Source organism: Cebus imitator, unplaced genomic scaffold, assembly GCF_001604975.1.
Source record: "Cebus imitator isolate Cc_AM_T3 unplaced genomic scaffold, Cebus_imitator-1.0 Scaffold411, whole genome shotgun sequence".
NCBI classification, from domain to species: Eukaryota; Metazoa; Chordata; class Mammalia; order Primates; family Cebidae; genus Cebus; species Cebus imitator.
The window spans coordinates 1,760,582-1,786,751 of record NW_016107726.1 but is presented as its reverse complement, the minus strand read 5'-3'; the positions used below and the strand labels follow the sequence as shown (position 1 = coordinate 1,786,751).

The window sequence follows — 26,170 nt, the reverse complement described above, 5'->3', positions numbered from 1 at the left end:
AATCCAGAGTTTCTGGTTGCTGTTCTTTTGTGGGGGTGGGGCCAGCCGAGCCTGATCGCCTGGCTCCCTGTCTCAGAGCCTTTTTTAAGTTGGTGTTCCAGTCGCCTGTGGAAGAGGCGCCGGGGTCTGTTTGTTTTCCCCTGCGGCCACTCACTGCGCTGGCTTAAACAGCGGCACTGAGGTTTGTGGCGCTTTTTTTTCTTTTTTTTGCCCTGGAATCTACTGTTCTGGTTCTCTGCTCAGTCCCCTTTTTGAACCAGCGTATGGGCGACTTCCCGTGGCTCCAATCGCCAGCCTAAAGGGCCCCGGACCAGTGTATTTTGTACGGAGAACCGCGGCTCGGGGCGCGGACAAAGCAGCCGCGCGGCGCAAAGCAGTGGCGCTGGCCGGCACAGCTGCGCTGGCCGAAAGAGCCGCGCTGGCGACCGTGGAGCACCTCTGCCCGGGAATTTCCTAGTCTGTGGGCAATAAAAACGCGGCATCCACTCACCCTCTGCGCTTTCACTGGGAGCTGCGATCCTGAGCTGTTCCTAAACGGCCATCTTGGATCCAAGATACAGTTCTTGATTTTCAATCAATCTTGAAAATCACTGGTAGAAAAGGTAGATGAAAATTATGAGAATTCAAAAATTTACTTATGCATTTACCAATTATTATTTCTTCCATTTTGTCATGGTTCTCCTTGTATTATCTGAAAGGAGTTGTTAAGGAACAATTACAGGACCAAGAATTTAATACTTCATGAAACTTTTTAATCACAGAGTAGACTAAAAAGTATTCCTTCTATTTGTCTTTGTAGCCCACCCAAAATGATAATAGAAACAGCATCATCTTTAGGATCGAAGACTCAAATAGGTGTTGGTGTGTCATTTAGTTGTATATGTTTTAAATGAAAATTTAAAACAAATTTAGGCATCATCTCTCAAAATCTTTGTTGCTGTATATTAACCCCATTGTTGTGAAAAAATGTGTATCTTTTACAAATCATACTCTGTTTACTGGTGGCTTAAAAACTTTTTAGCCTGCATAGTACTTGGAAAGAGAATCATTTTTTCCTGCGGTTGTTTGCTCATCTGTGTGTAATTTAAAACTGGAACATATTAATTTTCTTAGCTGTTCTTAGTGAAATGTTCATGAAAGGATATATAATTATCTTGTAACCATCCATGCAGTTACATTTTATTTGCACTCAATTTTTAATACATTAGTAATAAATGTACACTGGAAAAAAGAGTTGTAAACTTTATCTGTAAACCTACCACCCATAGATAACCCCAGCTAATATACTTAATTTATATACTTTCAGACCTTATATTATTGTTATTATAAATAAACACATCTCATCTGTATCTTTTTAGAGTTGTATATTTATGTCAATAGATAAATCCACATTTATCTAGAATAGAGGATTATGCTCTATATGTTATTTTTAACTTGATTTTAAATTCAAACTGTATTATGAATATTCTTCCATATTTATAGATGTTAGCCCTTTTTTTAAGAATTAGGACATCTTAAATCACTCTCTACTTTTGGGCATTTAACTTGTTTTCTTCACTATTATCAATACCCCATTATTTAAAAAAATATATATTTATCAAGTTGCTTTAAAAATGTATTTTCCTAAATTCTCAGTGGAATTTCTCAGTCCCATGGAATGTATACATATGTTGCTCCTTTTAAAAGGAATGGATAAATTCCTCTCCCACAAGCAGTGTTCTGCACTGGTCCTTTCTACAAATTTTTGTCAGGCTGGTATTATCATAATCTTAAAAATATTAATTTGATAATCAAAAAGTAACAGCTATGCTTGTTTTCTTTAGGAAAACAGAACACGTTACCCATATTTCTGTAGGGTTTTCATTCTCCACAAAAGAAAGTCCAGTAGTTTTCAATAACAAGTAGTTCGGTAGGACCAAAACCACTCCATTGGGTCAGTGGTAAAATTTGTCTTTGGCGTTAAACATTAAGGCAGCCGTGAATAAAGACATGAATATCTTTGGAGCATTCATACAGCATTTAGTCCAGTCTTATTTACAGTTAGACTTTTTGATAATGGCTTTGGGCTGACAATAAATATAAAATCTGAAATTAGGCTTTTTAAATATTATAATCCAAAAGCAAAAATGTCTTCCTAGAAATAGCAAAGGATTGCTTTTGCTGGGTTTGCTCCACTAACTCATGTAGGCAATATCCCAAACTTAAACAGCCAGCAGTTGTTTTGCAAAAGACAAACTGCATCTGAAATCAGTGTGACAGGACCACAGTTTCCATCTCATCACTTCCACTAACTTATATTTAAGAAAGCACGACTTGAGTAATAAAAACCACCATACAATAAACAAATTCTTCAATGAGAATGTTTTGAAATCAAGAGAAAAACAGGCTCAGGGCATTGTGTTATAGCAAAATTTTGCCTTTGGCAAAAGTTTTACAATGGAATAGGGTTTTTTAAATATTGGAAATGAGGTTAAGTGCATGGCTAATTGAACTGGGGAAGACAGCTTAATTAGCTAATTTCTCTCCTTCAAATCCAAGAAGTCAGAAAGCGAATTTTCATCTATTCTTCCATTTATCCAATTAGAACATATTTTCCCCACACATAGGGCTACTAGAAGAAGTAATAGTTATGTCTGATGGCTCCTGGGAAGCATTGTTGATAGATAGGAACTCCTCTATAGTGATAACTACAGATGATCAAATTAACCAGAAATAAATTTTGGTTATATATTGCTTCTTGCCATTCTGTAGGCTACCTCCTCCAAAGCAGATCATAGACCAATGCATTTATGACCACAGAATCACCTCTTAATGGTTTTAGACTGTATATAGCATAGTGGTAGTCATATACTGCTGGTGCTAGTCAAACTTGAGATCAACAACTCTGTTGGATTTTTACCCCTCTCTTCCTTGTTTTTCTCCTCCTCCATCTTCTGAATTTCAGGTTTGAGCATGTAATATTTTCCAGGCTTTGTTTTGAGCATTATTTGTATATTACCATTTATCCTAAGATTATTTTGAGTCAAATACAGGTAAGACATTCCATTAACTTATCTTCATTTTGGAGATGAAGAAACAGATTCATAGACGTAAAGAGGACTCTAGGACTAACTGTCCATTGTCATTGCTCATGTTACTTAACCTCTTTAACCCTCAGTTGTGAATCCAATAACAATCAAAATCATAGGCAAGTTTGCTGAGGGCCAACTGTGTGACAAGTGCTTTGATAATTGATTGGTCTTTACAGCAACCTTATGAGAGAAGTGTTATTACTCCCATGTTACAAGTGAGAAAAATAAGGATTAGAGAGGTACAGACAGTTGCACTAGAACACAGGGCTAGCAAGTCAAGAAACAGAAATTAGATGTGGGATACTGTTTCACTCAGGCCTAGAGGATTTAAAAACAACCCATTTTAAATGCTTAATATAGTGGCCAGAGTATACGCTCATGAGAGTATACTCATAAAATGAGAGTATGCATTTGGTGTTACTTTTCACAGTGGCCTTTTTGCAGTTAGTAAACAGCAGCACCAATAATTGAACTAGGCTGTATGACTCTCAGCCTATAAATCTCTAACTTTTGATTTTATGAAATAAATTTGATTTGCATATGGGTATTGCTGGTGAGGGAAACATAAAGAGGTCGATTTCCCCACTTTAAATTTTTTTGGCTAAAGACCCATAGTTGACAATATTTTAATGGTTGCTACATACTCTTTTATGAGGTGAATTTCATTTTATATTTGTAAGGGGTTTTTATTGCAAATCATCTCATAACAGTCAATTCTGAAGACTTTACATAAATGTCAACTTGTTTGTGAGCTGTTTTCATTGTGAACAGTTCCTCTCTCAATTCCCTCAAGAACAGCTTTCTCTGGACATCAATATCATTGTCAATTGTGAATTGTCAGTTAATAGCTTAGCAATTGTCTATCATGCTCCTAATGCATGGATGACACAGAGAATATAAAGTCAGTAACTTGGATTTTCTGCAAGATACCCATACGCAAGCCAATACTTTAAGGGGAGTGTCAGGAGCAAGACTGAGGTATTAATATAGGACTCTGAGAGATGAGAAAAGGGAAAACTATCTTAACCTAAATGGTTAGAAATGACTGTGGGAAAAAAGAAACTTCATCACTCCAAAAAGAATATTACAGTGATAATTTAATTGACCATTGGGTTTAACTTGACCATTGTAAAATGACCAAAAGGGTGATTTTTTTTTTTAACCAATGTTTAAAATGTAGTGCTACCTGATATAAACATTGTGGCCTAATATTTACATTCTTATTATTTTTTCTCCTTTTTGTCTTTTTCTACCGAGCGAAACTGAAAAAACGCACTTTGTTTTTATACTAAAATTTTGGAATACCATTAAACAGCAACACACTGGGCAACTAAATTCTTATTTTATATCTTCTCCCTTTAAGATTGTTAAAGGAAGGAATTGAACTAGTGGGGAAAAGTAAATACTGGCAAAAACATGCTTTCGACTAGAGTGTGTTCCAGTAATGATTATGAAATATGTCAAACTGTTCTAAAATACTAAATATTATCACAATTTATTCTATATTAAAATAGAACAATGGAATAACTTTTGTTATCTCAATGTGAAGATAGATTTTAACAATGTTTATATAAAACAAAGAGGAAAGGACCATGATTATGGATAGACAGGGAGACATTACTTTAGATGGTTTGACTTCCCTGATTCATAATTCAACACATAACTCTGGCATACGCTGGGCACTTAGGGAAGTCACATTAAGTATTTCACAGCAAATGGAGTGTGAGAAAAATGATTTTCAGAAATCTTGGTATTTACTTATTTTAACTCATCTTGAATTGATTGTTCTTTACATGAAATATAATTTGACAAAATGTAATAGGTTTTAGTGTATGTGCAAAATGAGAATTTTCTGATCATTCAGATATTAAAATTAACTTTATAAATACAAATACATATAATTACCTATTACAATTTTAAGGTTTATTTTAATAAAAGCCTTTATAAAAACCTGGAGAAATCTCATTTATATTACAAATGTAAAACTCCTACATTTCTTTTACTTGACATTATTTACTATTAATGATGTTGGGTTTATTCAAAAATGCAGGCACTGACTCCAATTAGCCTGCTAAGCTATTATATAATTTATCAATGCAATAGGTCAAACAATTAAATCAGAATATTTAATAAAATTGAAAATGTATTTTTTTATTTTTTAACATAAGTCCATATTGGTTGTTTTGAAGAAGCAATTTCTTCTTTAAAATGATAAAAATTGTCTATATGAAATCAATAGCCAATACTTTAAAAGCTGTAACATTACAGACATTTTCATTAAAATGAGAAAAAAGATAATTATACCTATCACTACTACTATACTATATCAATTAACTATTATGCTGAAAATTCTGGCCAGTAAAGTTGGGGAAGAAAATAAATATGAATGTATATTTAAAATTATGAACTAAATATTTACTGTTTTACAGGAAAAGGAAAATTCTAATATCTGATAAAATATTGAAAATCAATTTTAAAATAATATGTTAAAGAAAAATGAACAGTTTTCTCATAAAGTACTATATCTAAAGAAGAACTAGGTGAAGTTTTATTGGCTTTACTATTAACCAAAGACATTCATACTAAAGCAGTAATTGACATATTTTCTAAAATTAAAATAATGAAGATATAACAGTAGTTCTAATATTGGCAAAACACAAGAAAATGGACATTCTCAGATATTGCTGGTGTGACTATGAGTTTAATTTTTCTAGAAGGAATTTGATCATATTTAACAAAATATTTAAAACTTCTACATTCTTTGATAATGTAATTTCATCTCATAATTTTCTTAAGGTAATACTTAGCTGTATCCACCTTCATTCCCAAAATAAAACTGAAAAAAAACTAAACGTGTAATAATTGCAGAATGGCTGAATGTTATTTTATGAAAAATATAGGAAATGCAGAAAAATAATGTTTAATAATACAAAACTAGTAACGCAAAATACATGATGTTTAATAACAATACACATGTATATTCATTTTGGAAAGAAAATATATATATATGCAAATTTGAAAGAAATTGTCTCATGTTGACATTTTGACTTATCATTTGCTAGCCAAATTATCAATGCTTTTAAGTTTCTACTCCCTGCCTTTATTTTATAAATAATACTTTTTGTTATGTCTATAGTTGTACTAAATTCAGTTCAGGTGAATTGTTATTTAAATCTACAGAAAAAAATTTGCTTTGACCACAAATTCTATTAGGAGGTTAAAGTAATTATAAAACATATATCCAGGTTTTGTTGATTTGTTTCAGTACATAATAGACCTATTATGTAATTTGAGTAAATTTTTTCTTACAGTTATATAGGCAGTCATCTCCTTATGCAATTCTGATAGGCATGAATATCAGTTACCATAGTTTAGTTAAATGCTGCCAGTCCTCCAACAACATAGTTCAAGTGTCAGGTAACATGGAATATTACTGTGACTAATTACATAAACATTGCTGCTGGCTCTGCAGTCCACAAATTACCACATAAAATAACAGATGCACATTGTGGTCAGTGACCAATCATGTTTCCTTTTTCAAAATCTGTTGGTGATTGCACACTACACATTTATTATTCAGTTTATTCATAGACAGAGAAGCATGTGGTTGTATTGCCTCCTTATGAGTGATAAACCCAAGTGACACTTTACAAACACAGATATTAAAAAAAGAAGAGGAATTAGGCAGCAAAGATGAAAGCACTGCAAAGAAAGAAAATACTTGAAGTAAAATTCCAATTGAACCTAAGTGGAGTCATAGAAGAAATAGTCACTACTGCTGTTTGAGAGATTCTGGATATGCAGCCGGAGCTACTTAGTGGAGGTGAACTTAACAAAAATGAGGAAAGGGCTTGCCACGAATAGGGTGAAGATGTCCTTGAGGAAGTGACACCGCAAACACTTCACATTAGAGAAATTCTCGCAGGTACTTTACAACACTAAAAGTACGAAAGTCAAAATGTTGGAAGCTGATTCAAACTTAGAAAGGAGCATGGCAATTCACCAAGGCATAGAAAAGATGCGGTGTTCAGCCTGGTAAGTTATAGGTGAGATGAGGGCACGCGCTGTTCAAAGTACTTTTAGTGAGTATTTTACGAAGGAGTAAAACAACTTCTCCAAGTTTGTAATGTTTTAAATTACAGATTACTAAATACGTGTTTGTTTTTACTGGTTCATTTCTTTACATTTATAATCGGCAGTGGGGAGTTTTTGACGTTTTTGAAGTTTTAAAAGTCTTAGAACTATCATCACCTTTCCTGTTTATTATTCAGATCACTTTGCATGTTTGGAACACAGAGGATACATGATTGGGAGGATAGATATCTTATTTTCCAAGATGTGATTATTACACATTGTATGGCTTTATCAAAACATTCCACGTAGCCTGTAAATTCATAAACCCACTATGTACCCACAAAAATTAAGGAAAAAAAAAAAGATCATTTTGCATGGCTTAAGCTTGCATCGTCACTTTTACAATCCCACCCTACCGTGCCCATAAATATGCTATTTCTGACTTACAAAATATTTTTCAAATATAATCATTGCTGACTTTAAACTCACGCATATGTGCTTTACATCTCGTGACAGTTCCTAGCATATCAATAATATGAAAGAAAATCACAGCTTTATCTTTGTTCATTGTTGTGATACTTTTTGTTCTAGTGTGATCGCTGCTTGCCTCTTTATAATGACAAGCCCTTCCGCCAAGGTGATCAAGTTCACGCTTTCAATTGTAAACCTTGTCAATGCAACAGCCATTCCAAAAGCTGCCATTACAACATCTCTGTGGACCCATTTCCTTTTGAGCACTTTAGAGGGGGAGGAGGAGTTTGTGATGATTGTGAGCATAACACTACAGGTAAGTAGCAAATAAATTGCTGACTTGGTCTTGGAGATCTGTGTGCTTCTATTTACAATGCAAATTATTTTGAATTATGTTATTGCTATCTTATTTAAGAATGTGTTTTCATACTGTTAAGTTTGAAAACCAAAGCTGATTCACCAAATCTTCCTATTTCCACGTCACTAGATAGTTTTCACAAGTGACACTCTAGTCTTAAACTGTATCTTTTCAGAAAAAAAAATTTTTTTTAAAGGATTTACACCATTTGACTAAACCACAGACATATTTAGAATAACTCAGGAATGCTAAGTTTGAACATATATCCTTAAGATAAGTTTCCCTGTGTCCCCTTTATTGTCCTTTATGTCTGGATTCTCGTGGAGATTATATTCATTCAGACTTGGCATGGACACTGGTAATCTGATAATACTCTTTTTAGAATTGCTAATTAAATGAAGATGATGATAATCAAAGTCCTGTTCTAAAACTACAAGCATTCGACTAGTCATTGAAAATTATCATCCTTTTGAAGGGCAAGTTTATTAAAAATAAAAATGGCCAACACATGAATAGCACATATCTGATGGGTTTCAAAGTGATACTCCTAAGCACGAATGCATTTATTAAATGATTATCAATAACTTTAATATCACAAGATCTTGGGTAGGTGCTGGGACATGAAGATGCATAAGACAATGATTTTTTCTGTCTTTGGGTTATTGCATAGTGGGAAAGACAGACCATTGAAAGGAACAATTACAAAGTTGTCTGATGATTGCTAAGCCAGGGCAAGTACAGTAGGAATTCACCAGTTGAAGGTGTGAGAGGGAGGAGCATTAGGATGGTGAACTAAGGCTTACAATTAGGAAAACATTTTGTGCAGTGGCCTAGGAGAGAGAGGAACATGCCACCTTTGAAAAAATGAAAGATGGGCAAATGGCTGGTGGCAAGAAGATAAATTGGAAGGAAGATAAGGCAAGATCATAGAGGGCTCTGGAGCCATGATAAAGCATTTGGCTTCTATTTAATGTCAATAAGATGACACTTAAGGGTTTTATCAGGAAAGAGACATGATCAGTTACTTGTTTTTAAAAGATACATTTCTTTATAAAGTGAAAAATTGATTGGAGAGGGTTAGAGTGGTTTGGGAAAACCAGTTAGTGGGGTGCTGCAATAGTCCAGGTGAGAAATAATGTCAGAATACGTTTCAGATGGTGTGGATAGAGGGAAATGGATCAAAGTGACATTTAGGATCAAAAAAATGAGTGTTTTGTGAGCAGCGTATAGGCAAGGGAAGGAAGGAGAGCCAAGACTGATACCTGACATTACATTCCAGCTTGAGCAGTAAGCTCAACGTTGGTGACAGCCATTGAGATAGAAAATATAGGAGGATTGAGATGAGGCAGAAGATGGCAAGTTCTGTGGTGGATATGTTCACTCTGTGTTTCCGGGGGACATAGGGGAAACTGCTGAGGCCAGTTAGAAACACAGTTCTGAAGCTCTTTTCTTCAAGGGCATCCTCTCATGATACTTCAGAAAAGATCAGAATCATTTAAACATGTTAGTGACAACTGTGCTTATCATGGTTTAAAAATGTGTATTTATTCCTGGTATTATTTAGTTAAGATTCCCCTTACCTTCTGGACTGTAAGAGAGCTTTGTGAAAGAAATGCAATGGGTATTGTGTATTTAGTTCATTACTATATTACACAGCACTTAGCACAGTATTTGATACATGGTCATTACCCAATAAATACTTACTCATTGATACATAAAAGAGAGATTTCTCTAGATCGAAGATACAGATTTGGGAGTCAATAGCATATGTAAGTGGAAACAGTCTAGAAATGTTATAAATCAATCTCATTTTTAAGTAGCCCAATAGCCAATGTCTATCAGAATATGAATTTTCACTTGATTATATCTATAGTCTTCTAATATTGGAGCAATTTCAACAATTTTTGAGCAAACTACATCATGTTTAAAGGGGGAATTGATATACTTGAGTTTTATTTCAGCTTATTTCAATTATCTTATATACTACTCTTGTTCACTTTAGAAACACCTATAGGTTTTTTGTTACATAATATAGCAAGAGAAATTTTCCACTTATAAATTATAAACTATAGTAATTACCTGATATATCTGTCAGGCTATTTTAGTATTTAAAGTGAAAAGTACTTGGTATATCTAAATACAATGAATTTCTATTTGATCTTTGAAATGAAAACTAATGGCCACTAACAGAATCATTTGTTTTTAATTGTGTTAACTACAGAGTAATAAATTATATTAAGAGAAGTCTCCCATTTTACATGATTTAGTTCTAGAAAAATACTTCCAATACTACATACTTACAGGCTTCTAATTATATGAGTATCATCTACCACACTGTAGAAATTTCTCATACTGTATTGAATTTAGATGAAGTACGTGATCCTAGATGTAAAGTTTTAAGTTTAAGAATAAACTATTTTCAAACGTATGGGCCCCTACGAAGCACCGCTTTTAGAAGTGTGGTATTATATAACAGATGGGAGTTTAATGAAGTAAAGCACAGTTTGTAACAGGTTCATTGTTTCATATGCTCTGGATCACTAAATTGGCAGGTAGAGATGAAAGGTGCATTAAAATGGACGTCCCGAAAATTATAGAATTCTCTCAGAGGAATACAGTCTTTAATTTTGAATTATGCAGCTGATTTTAATGAATTAGAAGTCATAATGCATAACCTTTCCGTGATGCAGGAAGGAACTGTGAGCTGTGCAAGGATTTCTTTTTCCGACAAGTTGGTGCAGATCCTTCAGCCATAGATGTTTGCAAATCCTGTGACTGTGATAAAGTTGGCACTAGAAATGGTAGCATTCTTTGTGATCAGGTGAGTTTTTCTGGGTATTGAAGGTAAAGGATCACTCTCTCTGCCAGAAACGTATTTGGGTGTTATTTTTCTAGTAGAATTGAAGACTGCATTTACCCGGAAATCCTCAATGTGTATTTGCATTTCAAAGAGATGGTTGTTCCTGTGCAACTTTTAGTATGGACATGAAATATAGCACTAGTTCAGTGGACCTTTGCATATAAAAAGGCTTATTTTAGCTTTAATTTTACAAATGTCAAAAAATTGGAGAGTAGAGGTTCCAAGTAAATTGGGGTATATGTCTTGGAATTAATCTTGAATTAATATTAAAAAATAATATAAATAAACAAGAACAGTTTCTCCAAAGATTTTGTAGAATATAGTGTAGCAAAAGTCACTTACACTTAGAGCCAAATGGAAATTATGATAGCCTCACTTCTAAATTTTTTAGTCTAACTTTCCCTGTTAAAAGTACAATGGATTTTAAAAATAATTTTAAAACATTTTTATTACCTACATCACAAATATTGATGTCTAGCCTACATGCACAAAGATTCTAACTATCCTTGGTTCATGTATTCCACAATAAGTAGAAAAAGAAGTTTCTTATTTAAACTGAAGTTTTTAGTTGTTCTGATTATACTGGTAAGTGAAAATTGGTAAAGGAAAAATTTACTTGGAAGAATCAATTCAATGATTGTATTTTTAACAATTATATTCTGCTGTAAATAATTAAGGCCAGGAGCATAAACCACAATTTGGTTATAGAACATTTGTTATAAAGTTATATTGTGAACATAATACATACAATACAAAATCTTTGTCATATAATTTTGAGAATGCATTAAAAATTGCTTTCTCAAATAAAAGACAAATGTAAACCAAGGCAAAAATATGGATTCAAAGACCTTTAGAGTAACTGTCATGTGTTAATAAGGGAGCATTAAATCTTTCATTTGAAAGCTAAAGAGTAGAAAAAAATTAATAAAGACAATTTCTACTATTTTTATACTATAATATTAAGGGACTGTTTTCTCAGTCATACTGAAGTTTTACATATATGAATTAGTAAACTCTGACTGTATCTTTATATTATGTCTCATTTTTACAAATCTACCATGAATTTTCAGCATGGCTATCTTTTGCTTATCATTCAAATATTGATATATCTTTTGCAATATCTTTGCTGACCACCCATTTACAAAACATTCGCAAATCTTTTATATCATCCCATGTTATTCTCATCACAGGCTTTGTAAAATTCATTTATTTGTTTACTTTTTTTCTTCTCTGTCCAACATAAACAGTTTTGATCATATAAAAAAAGCCCCAGTAAGAATTTGTTGTATTAATGTTGAATGAATACAAAGAGGTTATCTGAGCACTGATCTTATAGTTAGATTGTCATTTAGAATGGTCATTACAATAATCTGGGCATTGTATAAATTTTCACTTGCAGAACAGTTTTTCTCCCTGAAAGTCTAAGGTCAAGAGCTTTGTTATATAGTATAGGAAGATTGTAAACTACAGTTTTACCTCCCAGAATCTCAGTTACACATCATAACCTATATGAGCTATCATGCATCAGATTTGTCTCTCTTTCATCATTCCGATCTAAAAGAAATTGAAATCTGATTTTTCTGAACTCAAATTTCTATTTCAAGTCCATTATATAGGGGTGCTAGACAACTTTGGGTGGTTCTTTGATTTAAAATAATTAACAACTGACTATCCAAGAAAAAAAAAACCCACCATAATTAATTTCAATCTTCTAATGAGTTGTCACTGAACATGGAATTCAGAAGAGATGTACTTAATCTGGTCTTATGACCCAGTGCAGAGTACTACAATAAAATACTGGCTCTAGATTTCTTTCTTAACATCTCACAAAGTGGATTTAATTATAGGATGGAATTATGAAAGATTATACCATTTATAAGCAGGATATCAGCTGTAGATAGGTATTTTTTTAAGATGTTATTTTATAAGTTGGGGAAGTTTTTCTCTATTCCTAGTTTTTCTCAGAGTGGTTTTTATGAATGGTGTTAAATTTTGTCAGCTACTATTTCTGCATCAATTATGATCACATGATCTTTTTGCTTTAATTTGTTAGTAAAGTGGAGTACATTGGTTGATTTTCAAATGTTGAACCAGCATTGTATCCCTGGAATAAAACTACCTTGGTCTTTGTGTATAATTCTCCTCATAAATTCTATTTGCTAAAATTTTGCTAAGAATTTTACATCTATATTCACAAGACATATTGCTCTATGGCTTAGTTTTTATATATTGTGTTTGTTTGGTTTTGATATCAGGATATTACTCCCATGAAATGAATTATAAAATCTTCATTTCTGTTCTTTTTGTATAAGAAATGCAGAACTGGTGTTAATTACTCTTTAAAATTTTAGAATACTCCACGTATTAGTCCATTTCATACTGCTATGAAGAACTGCCCAAGACAGAGTAAGTTGTAAAGTAAAAAATGTTTACTTATATTTATTTATTTAGAGACAGAGTCATGCTCTGTCACCCAGGATGGAGTGCAGTGGCATGATCTCAGCTCACTGGAACCTCCACCTCCAGGGTTCAAGATATTCTCCTCCCTCAGCCTTCTGCGTATCCTCACCACTATGCCTGGCCTTTTTCTTTTTGCATTTTTTTTTTAATTTACTTTCTGTTTTTATAGTAGAGATGGAGTTTCACCATGTTGACCAGACTGGTCTCAAACTCCCACCTACCTCGGCCTCCCAAAGTGCTAGGATTACAGGCATGTGCCACTGTGACTGGCCAGAAGAAGAGATTTGGTGGACTCATAATTCCACATGGCTAAGGAGGTTTCACAGTCATGGCAGAAAGCAAAGGAGGAGCAAAAGCACATCTTACATGGCAGGAGGCAAGAGAGAAGTGCTGAGTGAGGAATGGGAAAATCCCCTTATAAAAGCATTAGATGTCATGAGAACTAACTCACTGTCAGGAGAACAGGATAGGGGAAACTGCCTCCATGACTTAATTATCCCTACCAGGTCCCTCCCAAGACACTTGGGGATTATGGGAACTATAATTCAAGATAAGGTTTGAGTTAGGACACAGCCAAATTCACCCCTAACCCCTCCTAAATCTCGTGTCTTCACCATTCAAAACAAAAACAGTCCCCCAAAGTGTTAAGTCATTCTAGCATTAACTCAAAACTTCATGTCCAAAGTCTCATCTGAGACAGGGCAAGTCCCTTCTGCCTATGAGCCTGTATAATCAAAAGCAAGTTAGTTACTTCCTAGGTACAATGCGGGTAAGGCATTGGGTAAATACACTCATTCCAAATGGGAGAAATTGGCCAAAACAAAGGGCCTACAGGCCCCCTCCATGTCTGAAATCCAGTGGGGCAGTCATTAAACCTCAAAGTTACCAAATGATCTCCTATGACTCCATGTATCACATCCAGGGTACATTGATGCAAGAGGTGGCTCCCACAACCTTGGGCAGCTCTGCCTCTGTGGCTTTGCTGGGTACAGCCCCACTCCTGGCTGCCCCTACAGGCTGGCGTTGAGTGTCTGTGGGTTTTCTAGGTGCATGGTGCAAGGTGGTGGTGGATCTACCATTCCGAGGGCTAGAGGATGATGGCTCCCTTCTCATAGCTCCACTAGGCAGTGTCCCAGTGGGGACTCTGTGTGGGGGCTCCAATCCCACATTTCCCTTCCACACTGCCTTAGCAGAGGTACTCCATGAGGGATCTGCCCCTGCAGCACATCCTCTGCCTGGACATCCAGGCATTTTCACAGATCCTCTGAAATCTGGGCAGAGGTTTCAAAGCCTCAATTCTTGTCTTCTGTGCACCTGCAGGCCCAACAATATGTGGAAGCTGCTAAGGCTTGAGGCTGCCATTCTCTGAGGCAGTGATCTGAGCTGTATGTTGGCCCCTTCTAGGTTTTTGGGTATCTTTACAGCAGCACCCCACTACCAGTATACTGTATTAGTCCATTCTCACTCTGCTATAACAACAAACCTGAAACTGGGTAATTTATAAAGGAAAAGGTTTAAATGACTTACAGTTTAACTATTTAATTGACTTACAGAGGTTTAATTGACTTACAGTTCCATAGGGCTATAGAGGCCTCAGTAAGCTTACAATCATGGCAGGAGAAACAAATATGTCCTTCTTTATATGGTGACAGCAAGGAGAAGTGCCAAGTGAGGATGGGGGGAAATTCCTTATAAAATCATGAGATCTTGTGAGAACTCACTATCAGGAGAACAGTATGGGAGAAACTGCCCCCATGATTCAGTCATCTCCACCTGGTTCCTCCTACAACACATGGGGATTATGGGAATCTCTCAGGATGAGATTTGGGCGGGGACACAGCAAACCTCTATCACTCCAGTGGAGCTGTCTCAGATTTCCTTGAAACAGAAATAATTTATTATTAATTCAAAAGAAAATACTAAATAATTCAAAATAAAATATGTGTATATATATATATATATATATATATATATATATAGAGAGAGAGAGAGAGAGAGAGAGCTGTAAGAAAATGAGTCATATTAACATCATTAGGAATTTAATGTTACTAGAAGGCAATTCAGAATTACCTTAAAAATTAGATAAAGAAGACATCTTGAAGAAAAACTTGATACTCAGCTCTACCCAAGTTATGACTCCAACATGATGTTAAGATTCTTTTTGTACTGATAGATGGTCAAAACATTACCATTCATAACCCCATATTAAAATATTTAATATGCAAAGTGAACAAGGAATGTAAGACTGGAGACAACATTAAACACAAGAAATTATAGGTAATTGTGATCCAAAGAAGTAAATATAAGTCAAAATATATTTTCAAAGTATCCATTGGTCTTTACGGTCTTCAAGCATACTTTCCTCACATGTGTGTTTAATAATTTAATTTTATTTAAGATCAAATCATAATTTTTTGTTTTCTACTGAATAATTATTGTGTGGACATAATATAGTCAGTTTATATTAAGAATAAAGTTCAGTCCATAGGCAAAGAATATATGACATAATGGCTGTGAAACGAAAGATAAATACTATAAAATTGATTCTCTATAGATGGGTGGGTAGATATAAATTTAGACATCATGAATAATAAAGAGAAATAGAAAAAAGTAAAAATGCATTAATTTGTCTAACTTTCAAGTAGAACGTTATTAGATATTATGTATGTTATTTAGAGATATACAAATAACAAGTAGAGAGCCAAAAATGTGTCCAAATATTTCAATGAGAAACTGGATGCTTTTTTTCTAAGATAAAAAGCAAGATAACAATATCCCCAGTTACCACTTCTACCTAACATTGTACTGAAGGTTCTAGCCAAGGAAATTAGGCAAGAAAATAAAAGTACATTCAGATTGGAAAAAGAGAAGTTATTTGTATTTGCATATGGCATGATCTTGTAGATAGAAAATCCTAAGGAATTGATTAAAATCAATTAAAACTAACAATTTAGCAAGGTTGCAGAGTACAAAATCAATACACAAAGATCAATTATATTTCTGCATATTTGCACTGAAAAAATCTTAAAATAAATTTAAGAAAACTTCTTTTAAAATATCACCAAAAGATTAAACTATTTAGGAAAACATTTAATGAAAGACGTGTAAAATTATATTCCAAAAACCATAAAACATTGCTGAAATAAATTAAAGAACTAAATAGAATAACACCTGTTAATGTATCAGAAGATATAGTATGATTGAGTTAACAACTCTCTTCAAATTAATCTACAGATTTATTATAATCTTTGTTAAAAGCCCACCTGGCTTCTTTGCACACATTGACCAGTTGATCCTAAAGTTTATATGAATTTCATGGGACACAAGAATGTCCAAAATAACCTTGTAAAAGAATTGGAAGACTCACCCTTCCCAATTTCAAAATTTACTATAATCAAGATAGCATGGTACTAGGATAAAGATAGACATACAGACGTATTCACTGAAATAGAATTGAGAGTCTAGAAATAAGCCATGACATTTATACTCAATTGATTTTTGACAACAGTGCCAAGACAATTCAGTGGAGAAAAAGTAGTCATTTTAACAAATGGTCCTGAGACAACTGTGTTTTCATACGCAAAAGAATGAAGTTGGATTCCTACCTCACCTCACATGTAAAAAAAAAAAAAATAACTCAAATTTAAAAAAGTATTGAATATAAAAGCTAAAACTATAAAATCCTGAGAAGAAAATATAGATGCAAATCTTCACGTCCTTGGATTAGCCAGTGGCTTTTTAGACATGACACTAAATGCCTAAGAAACAAAAGCTAGAATGTATAAATTGAACTTCATTGAAATTAATGTTTTGAAGGACATCAAAAAGAAAGTGAAATAACCCAAAGAATTAGTTGCAAAGTATATAAGTATAATAAAGAAAATATTTGCAAAGCATATTATCTGATAAGAGACTTGTCCAGTATATCTGAAGAGCATGAAGTAAATAATAAAAAACCAAATAACTCAATTTTTAAATGAGCAAATAATCTGAATAGATATTTCACCAAAAAAGATATAAATAACCAGCAAGTACATAAAAAGATTTTTGACATCATTAGTCATCAGGGAAATGCAAATCAAAACCACTGTGCAAGCTCACTTCCCAACCAGTAGGATGACTGCAGCTAAAAAAAAACAGACAAAAACAAAAGTTGGTGAGGACGTGGAGACATTGGAACTCTCTCATAGATACCTTGTGAGAATGTGAAATGCGCATTGACTTTGGAAAACAGGTTGGTGTTTCTCAAAATATTAAAGGTAGAATTATCATATGACCCAGAACTTTCCTTCCTCAGGAAGGAAACTTATCATATATCCTCATAAAATCTTCTTGGTGAATGTCAATGCCACATTATTTACAATAGTCAGAATGTCCATCAACTGGTGAATGAATAAATAAAATGTAATATATGCACACAATATTATTTTACATTAAAAAGAATGAAAATACTGGTACCTGCTACAAAATGGACTCAAGTTTCAGAAATGAGAGCAGGGGAAGGAAGAGGGACAAAGAAGAGAGAAAGCTTGTTTTGTTTTCAAGTGCAAACATATATTTTAAGAATACATGGAAGGAAAAAACATGCTTTGAAATGTTAATTTTTCTGGTTTAAAAAACATTTTTCCTTTTACGTAAACTATTATTCTCTTTCCAAATCTGCTTTATTTATAACATTTATAGTCAGGAAAAAATTTTTATTCAATCTGATATATAGCCAGAGAGATTTGTACATAAGAATGGGAATGTAAATAAGAATGATAGAACCGTTTTCTGACTTTAAAACCCCACATTGTTTATCTTTAAATCACATTCATAGATTACCTTAATTTTTATTATTTTCTCATGCTCCAAGTACAGGGACAAAGGTTGTGAATTATTGTTACGTGTGGAGATACTGTGTCAAGTTTATCTTGCCTAAAAAATGTTATAAAAGATTTCTAAAAATGTTTCCAGACATTGTCAATAGGATAACAAAACACACACTAAAAAAGTTGTCAACAATGTCAGAATTATAAACTGTAAAATCGAATTCAAGGGCATTTTAAAAATTCATGCAACTGCAATCCTTAATAATATTAGGGAGCATACAAGGAAATTAGGCAGTTGTTCAAGTCTCATTTTGTTATAATAACTTAGGAATGAAGCCAGCCCCAAATGGCCTGATTGACTGTGTCGTGCACTCCGTGTTCTGGAAGGGAACTTTCCCTTTGGCACTTGTCATTTGAAACTCAATCCAATCTCATAAGATATGGCATGTTTGCCTTATTCTTCCATAAGAAATGTTGTAATTCTTCCTTATGTGAATGCCAAAATGTTGAGAATGGCATAAAGTAATAGTCTGAGTCACTGAATCCTAAAAATACTAATGCCAAAGTCAAGACACAGAGAACATCTAAAGCATAGTACCATAGTACTAATATTAATGGGAGAGAGGTATAATGGTTATTGAGGAGTAACTAATATGGAGTCCTTGGATTCCTTGGGTTACTATGTGAGCGTACAGTTTATGTCTGTATAAATGGAGTGGGATACAATTTGTGTCTGTGTCACGCAATTGTAAGTCTGTGTATTTTTCTTTTTTATTATCTTTTGCCTCTGTTTTTGTGACTGGGAGCTTTCAGTACTTTGCTCAGATCCGAAAGGGATATATAAGCCAAAAAAGATGATAATTACTTCACCATGGAAAAGAAGTCCATTTATCTTATGAACTGGCTTGGTTATTAGTTTAGTTACATATAATAATGTGAGTTTTCCAGGCTACCACTGCAGTTCTCTCTCGTTTGCTTGAACTTAATGCGTGAGTTACTTGACACACGTCCTGAATTGGAGGTTAACTGTCTTTTTCCATTTCCTCATTTAGTGTGACTGTAGTTCAGATCAACCAAATAGAGTCTCAGGCCTAGATGATGCCTTTTCTGTACCTTGAGGTATCTAGGGAAGGGTCTATGTATCCACACTCAAAGTGCCTACATCTAGAGATTTCATTCTGCTCCTGACCCAAGGTGGGAGTGAGCCATTTGGCTCCATCCTTTCCCTCCACTCACCCTCACTCCTCCACACATTTGCTGGTATTCCCAGAGTCCCTGCTATGGCCACCTGCACAGGTGATGGTGATGAGGTAGGGAGACCAGTGAAAGTCCCTAGCATATGGTCTGACTCATGTAGAATGCATTCAGGCAATATTGTCTGAGTGCTTTCTTGTTGGGGACTATTTTCACCCCTGCTACCTTCTCTCCCTTTTACTTTGCTTGTTACTGAGTTGAGCTGAGGAAGCCATGAGGGTTCAGCTACTATAGCCAAGATGGTGGTAGTCAACTGGAATAATCCTCAAACTTTTAATGCACATGTGACTATCCTAGGGATTTTTTAAAAAGACACAATCTGATTCAGGAAGTTAGGGGTTGGGACTCAGATCTGACATTTGTAGAAGTTCCCAGGTGATGCAATTGCTGCTGGACTGTGAACCAATTTTGATAACCGAGGAGTTAGAACACTGTCTATCAAATATGTGTAGACCAAAGAAGCTAAATGTAGATGGGTGTTGGGGAGGGGTGAGTGTGTATTCGTGTGCATGTGTATACACTTGGTCAGTTGTGCGTTTACTTTGCTCCATCATCTGAATCCCATCTTAAAAGCCAAGTGGTTTTCCAAGTAGTCCAAACTACGTTATGCTTGAATTGTGCCCTAGGCTCTATCTTTAAAATTAGAGTATCTAACCTAATAGCCATTTTTAAAAGGAAATAAAAACAGCAAATAAGGGAATTAAAAAGTTGGCTGAAAATCAAAAATATAGTTGTAATTATATAAAAAGAGAGAAGAATAGCAGATTGTAATGCTCAGTAAGGCATCAATAGGTTGCTGCAATAGCAACAGAACAGAGAGAACTTGTTAAGAGATATTTAAAAATAGATAAATAAGAAAGGAGATTGAGGTTGAAATGGATCAGATGATATGGAAAGGCATCAGTGAAGGAAGCATTTCTAGGCCTGACCTATGGAAGATGGAATAATAAGGAACAGACCCTGCTCATGAAGATCGATCGTTCTCCTGAAGTGATAATTTAAAAAAAATACATTTAAATTTTGAACACATTATACTTTCTCTGCATAATGTACCATTTTCTGCAGTTAATTAATGGTTTCTCTTCTGTTCAGAATTAGGTATTTGTCACTAATTACTGCAATATGTCCAAAAGTAATCATGTGAACTTCCCTGAAGTATAGTCCTATATTATGTATGACTCAAATATTAAAGTGTAGAAATAGAAAAGAAGTAATGTATAAGTTTCTTTAGCTTATGAGAAACCTGATCCTGAATAGTATAATCCATGGATATTGGATGTATACATTGGGGTAGTGAAGGATGTGAAAAGGGGGGAGTTTTCCCAGAGCTTCAATAGGCACATAAAGATCTTGGCATAAACCACGTGGTTTCTTCTTCAGAGAATTAGAGGAGTTGAGTAGTAATATTTCTCATGTAGCTGGTAAATTGAGTAATATCTGATTATTTTGTGTAGAGGGTGAGATTCACAAAGATAGGAACAAAGGTCCTGGGGTATAAATGGGAAAAGAAGGGAAAAAATAATCTTAGCTGGATAGTAAGGTTAGTATTAAGAGAGTTATACATGAGTCAAGGTTGTGACAAACTGCCTGGAAGTAAAATAAACGTAGTTGTAATTGAGATGAGGTCTTAGCCTCCAGTTTACATTGAGTTCCACATGTTTGGACACACCTGGCATCTTCTTTAGAACAAGCTCATCCCAAGGACCCAGGTATACAAAATTGACCAAATAATAATACCTCAGGCATTTAAGGCTAGATTCAATAGCCTTAAATAGCCATAACAGCACTGGCAGAAGCATTAGGTAGTGACTAGACATTGGAAGAACTGATTTAACTAGCAAGTGCAAGATAATGTAATACAAGGGCCATTGCATTGATACCAACAGCAATGTAGTTAGAACAGGCTGAACAGATATAACAAACCCCCAAATATCTAGTGGCCCAAATATGCAAGCTCATATAACCTCTCCAAGACAGCTGTTCCTACCTCCTTGTTGGAACTTCTCTGGTGACAATTCAGGAACACATGCTCCTTCCATTGCCTGGCTCTTCCTTTAACTAGGGAAGGAAAAGGCAATGTGGAAAACAGCTTCCACTTTTAAAAAGCTTTGGTCCAAAAGAGTTGTGCATCTCTTTTGCTTTCATGCCACTGATTATAGCTAGTCACATTGCTAAACTAGTTACATAGAGGGTTGAAGACACGTAGTCTCTGTCTGGGTAGGCACTTTGCAGCTACAGTTGTGTACTATGTAAGACTATGGAGGATGAGTCTTGGTGGGGAGCCTCTGCTCAACACCTGTGCAACAGAAGGTAGCCCAAGAGTGAAATGGGCCTTCTCTTCTTTTCTACACACAGAACAGGATAGCTTCTGTTTAATGAGGACCTCTGAGAATAGAGTACCTCATCAGCATTTCAGGGGTGACAAGCCATTAATATTGGTGGCGGTACCTGCTTGGAGGTGGACCCTATAATAGTGGCAGATGCACCTCTTGAAGCACATATCATAGCAGCATGTATCAGCAAGAGAGAATTGGATGTGGGAGGAGAAACAGCTTGTATGCAAGGTAAAAAGACTTGCTCATGAGCACATGAGAGAGAGAAGCCCCAGGAACAAAGAAATGAGGAAATAATTACTGTCCACTACATGTTTCCAGAGGAGGCGGCTGGGAGGGAAATTAAGCATAAAGAGAATTAATTGTGTAGAGGATGCTGAGGGATCATAGATTTGAAAGAAATTTCAAAATGTGCATGTTTTAAGATTTTTAGCAAGAACAGACACTATAGGCTGTATATAATTTCCTGGAGTTATGATTATAGGGTGAAAACAACTTTTGTTTAGATATATAGGTAGGTAAGTAGGTGGATATAGATAGATATGAGAATAAGTTTGGTTAAACAAATTACTCACACATTATAGTGACTCGTTGTGCTTTTTGATGATACTGGCTGATATGTTTTGGCTGTGTCTCCACCCAAATCTCATCTTATAGCTCCCATAATTCCCATGTGTTATGGGAGCAACCCGGTGGAAGATGAATGAATCATGGGGGCAGGTCTTTCCTGTGCTGTTCTTGTGATAATGAATGAGTCCCATGAGATGTGATGGTTTTAAAAATGGGAGTTTCCCTGTACAAGCTCTCTCTTTGTTTGCTACCATCCATGTAAGATGTGACTTGCTCCTCCTTGCCTTCTGCCATGATTGTGAGGCCGCCCCAGCCATATATGGTAAGCCCATTAAACCTCTTTCTTTTGTAAATTGCCCAGTCTCAGGTATATCTTTATCAGCAGTGTGAAAACAGATTATACACTGGCTTATTCAGGAACAGAATATAATCAGCCTCCTTTATTCCTCACCTCCAAACCAATATGCTGATCATTTCTAGAGGCAAGAACACTCCCAGAACAATGAAGAACCAATGATGATCCTTCCTAATATTCTCCTGGAATGGATGATGTCTCAGCTTCTGTTGGGCCAAAGAACTTGGCCTCTACCTTGACCTACCCACATGTTGTTTTGGTGCCTCATATTGAGTGCCACATTTTGGGGTGTAGAAAACAGATTGGCTTACTGCTAAAAATGTAGGACAGAAACTAGTCTGTAAGATTCTTATAGATTCCACTTGTCTTGCATTCACCATGTGCAAAAATATGCCAAGCATTCTAGTTCATTAATTCAGTCCTTGCCAAAGCTGGTAAAGTAGTTATTAATTTATCCACTGTAAAGTTGAGGACACCCAGCCTTAGGGAAATTAAGTAACTCATCCAATATCACACAAGTAATAAGGAGGTTTTGCAGAAATGGAAAACTTATGTATTTCCAAAGCTCGTCCCAGATGGAGGTTATAGACATAGGGTTCCTACCTAAAAATGTGTTCCCAGCACTCAGCATAGTGTTCAGCACTTCAGAGGAACCATACAGCAGATTGCTAAACTGAATATTTACTTATGCTATCCAAAAGTAGGAGGGGAACATACCCATTTGTTTGTAAATTATTATATCAAATCCTATTAATTTTATCCTAAATATTAGACAAAATTCCTAAATAGGAAATAGCAATGTTCACATAAAGGAGCAGAAAATTAATTTATTTGAAGCAATACATTTCTCAAATGGAGATTTGAGTGATATTAGAAATTTAATGTACCTCCCTTAGTGCTTAATGTATACCAGAGATTCAACTTATCTTACATATATAACCTAAGAAATTTGAATATATTGTAAAGTTACTTTTTAGAAAGCCTGATTTATTTATTTTATCATCTCAGATGGATAGCTTACTGTTAGAATATATTTGGAATTTATATTTTCACATATTCAATTAACTAACATAGTAAGCAGGCATTCTATGTAAGTTCTTAGCAACTTTTACCACTTGTACTAAAATAAAAAAGAGAGTGAGTCCAAATGAGTTAACTTTTCTAAAAGTGTATCTTTGTACAACATTGACTATAGACATGGAAAATACATTTATTCATGTTAGACATAAATGCTACTGTGAGATCTTTCATTTTGGTAAAGTCAAAACACCGTCTTGTTAATAACTACTATATTAATTTTGCAGCATATTGCAATAAGACCATACTGTATAGTTGTGCCATTAAGATGACATTTATGAAATGCTCTAATTTAACATGGTGACATATATTACCTGCATCTTTTACACGTTATAGCTGATATCCTCTGAGTGAAATAGACCTAAACTAGCAAAAAAAAAAAAAAAAAGAGAATGATGCAATATGAAATTATACCCCTTTGGGAACTAGAAGGACTATAATTACATTGCTTTCTCTTAAAACCATTCAAGTATGTAACCATTACTGGGAACAGCAGTATGTGGGGAACCTCTTTACACTCCTTCTGTCTTGAACACTCAAAAGATTGAGAAAAAAATACATTCCTTTCCTACTATAGTTTCGTTTGAGCATGCTTCAGAATTCTACCATTTTGCACACTCCTTAGAGATTATTGTGGGGAAGTTTAGAAAGCAGTTTCTTGGAAATGCCTTTTGAAAGGGGGAGGGGAGCTGTAAAAATATACCAGCCTGACAAATGACAGGCATTGCAGAATGGAAAAGAAAAGACATCTTGGTTTTACACCAATGTAGAAGCTTTCCTTCTCAAATGAATATTTTCAACAGCTGAGCAGGATAATAAACAGCATTATCACAAAACACTTAAATGGAAACAAGTATTATGATGTATATTATTCACCTGGCATTCTCCAATTCACGACATTTATATGTGGCAAATCCACTGCAGATTCATTTATTTATTTTTGAAGTGAAATGAGTACCTTACAAAGGTAGCCTGTTACGTTAATGTGGACTTTTCTTCTCTAGAGAGGCAGAAGCTTAAGGAAAAAAAGTTATTGTATCTGTATTAGAAATATGTAGTAAGTCTCAGAATCTACACCTTAGGGCTGAGCAAGCTCCTAGCAAGTAAAATATGTACTGTATAAATATAGACAAATAAATATAGATTTTTTTGTGTAAGCACCAGCAGTGCTGCAAATGATTAGATATTTCATAAATGCCTTTTCTAAAAAGGTATTGCTGAAACCAATCTATTTCTAGAACTTATATTCAGATACTTACAAGTATAAATGCCCCAGTATTGGCTAAGCTTGGAAAGGTTATGTTTCTCTGATGGTCAATGAAGGACCTACCAACAATCTGATGAAATACGTAACTCAGAAGAAAAAAACAGTAAGTCTGAGTCCCTGTGAATTGATTGACTTGATGCAGTGGCAAAGTAGATAGCAAGTATTAAAGCACTAGTTCTTAAATGTTAGTGTTCATAAGAATCACCAACAGAACGAATGTTTTTTTGTTTGTTGTTGTTGTTGTTTTGTTTGTTTGTTTTATTTGAGCTGGAGTATTGCTCTGTTGCCCAGGTTGGAGTGCAGTGGTATGATCTCAGCTCACTGCAACCTCTGCCTTCTGGGTTCAAGTGATTCTCCTGCCTTAGCCTCCTGAGTATCTGGGATTACAGGCATTTGCCACCACACCCAGCTAATATTTGTGTTTTTTGTAGAGACAGGTCTTCACAATGTTGGCCAGGCTGGTCTCAAACGACCAACCTTGTGATTTGCCCACCTTGGCTTCCCAAAGTGCTGGGATTACAGGTGTGAGCCACTTTGCCTGTCAGTGAATCACCAACAGAACCTTCTATAATGAAGATTCCCAGGCTTGAGCTTTGGGACTTTTAATTATTTATGTCTGGTATAGTTGGTTGTGGGTAATCAAAAGATCCAACTTTGAAATACACTAAATGTGTTGAGTATAGATTTGTATATTTGAAATTTTTTGGCATTTAAAAATGACATGTATGCATGATTGAGTCAAGTATTTTAAAAACTATAAATGACTATAAATGTATGCTTTTTTTTTTTAACTGGATTGGAGGACAATTTGGGGTAAGTATTCTCTATTTAACAAGTCATAATTAACTGCCTGCCAAAACTAAGTAGAAATTGTGATTTCTGTATCTCCTATATTTGATAATATCTCCTAAAATATTTCAGTAATATAGCATTTAATTATAAATAATTCATCTAGTCACCAAACAAATATGGGGATGTTCCTATGTGTCAGGCACTGTGCAAATCAAGGTGAATAACAGAGACACTCATGAAGTGTTCAGTTGAATTTAAACTTGAAGTGTAATAATTATTATTCTATTTAAATGAACTATGTGAGATTTTTTTTACTGCTAAAGAGAAACCCATTCTAACTTCAGAATTTTTGTCTTTAAGTATGCCCTATTTTAACCACGCTTATCGATCCAGTCTCAGTGATTTCTCCTTGGTGTG

The 26,170-nt window shown here is 34.7% G+C and overlaps 1 protein-coding gene across 3 annotated transcripts in view; it reads left to right on the top strand.

Annotated features, from left to right (window-relative positions):
- USH2A (usherin) overlaps window positions 1-26,170 on the top strand; it is a 777,259-nt gene that overhangs the window by 123,088 nt on the left and 628,001 nt on the right. For all 3 annotated transcript variants that reach the window (XM_037731607.1, XM_017509227.2, XM_037731606.1), the window contains exons 11-12: window positions 7,737-7,932; window positions 10,665-10,795. In XM_037731607.1, the coding sequence (XP_037587535.1) occupies window positions 7,737-7,932; window positions 10,665-10,795 (327 nt within the window). The remainder of the gene's footprint in view (window positions 1-7,736; window positions 7,933-10,664; window positions 10,796-26,170) is intronic.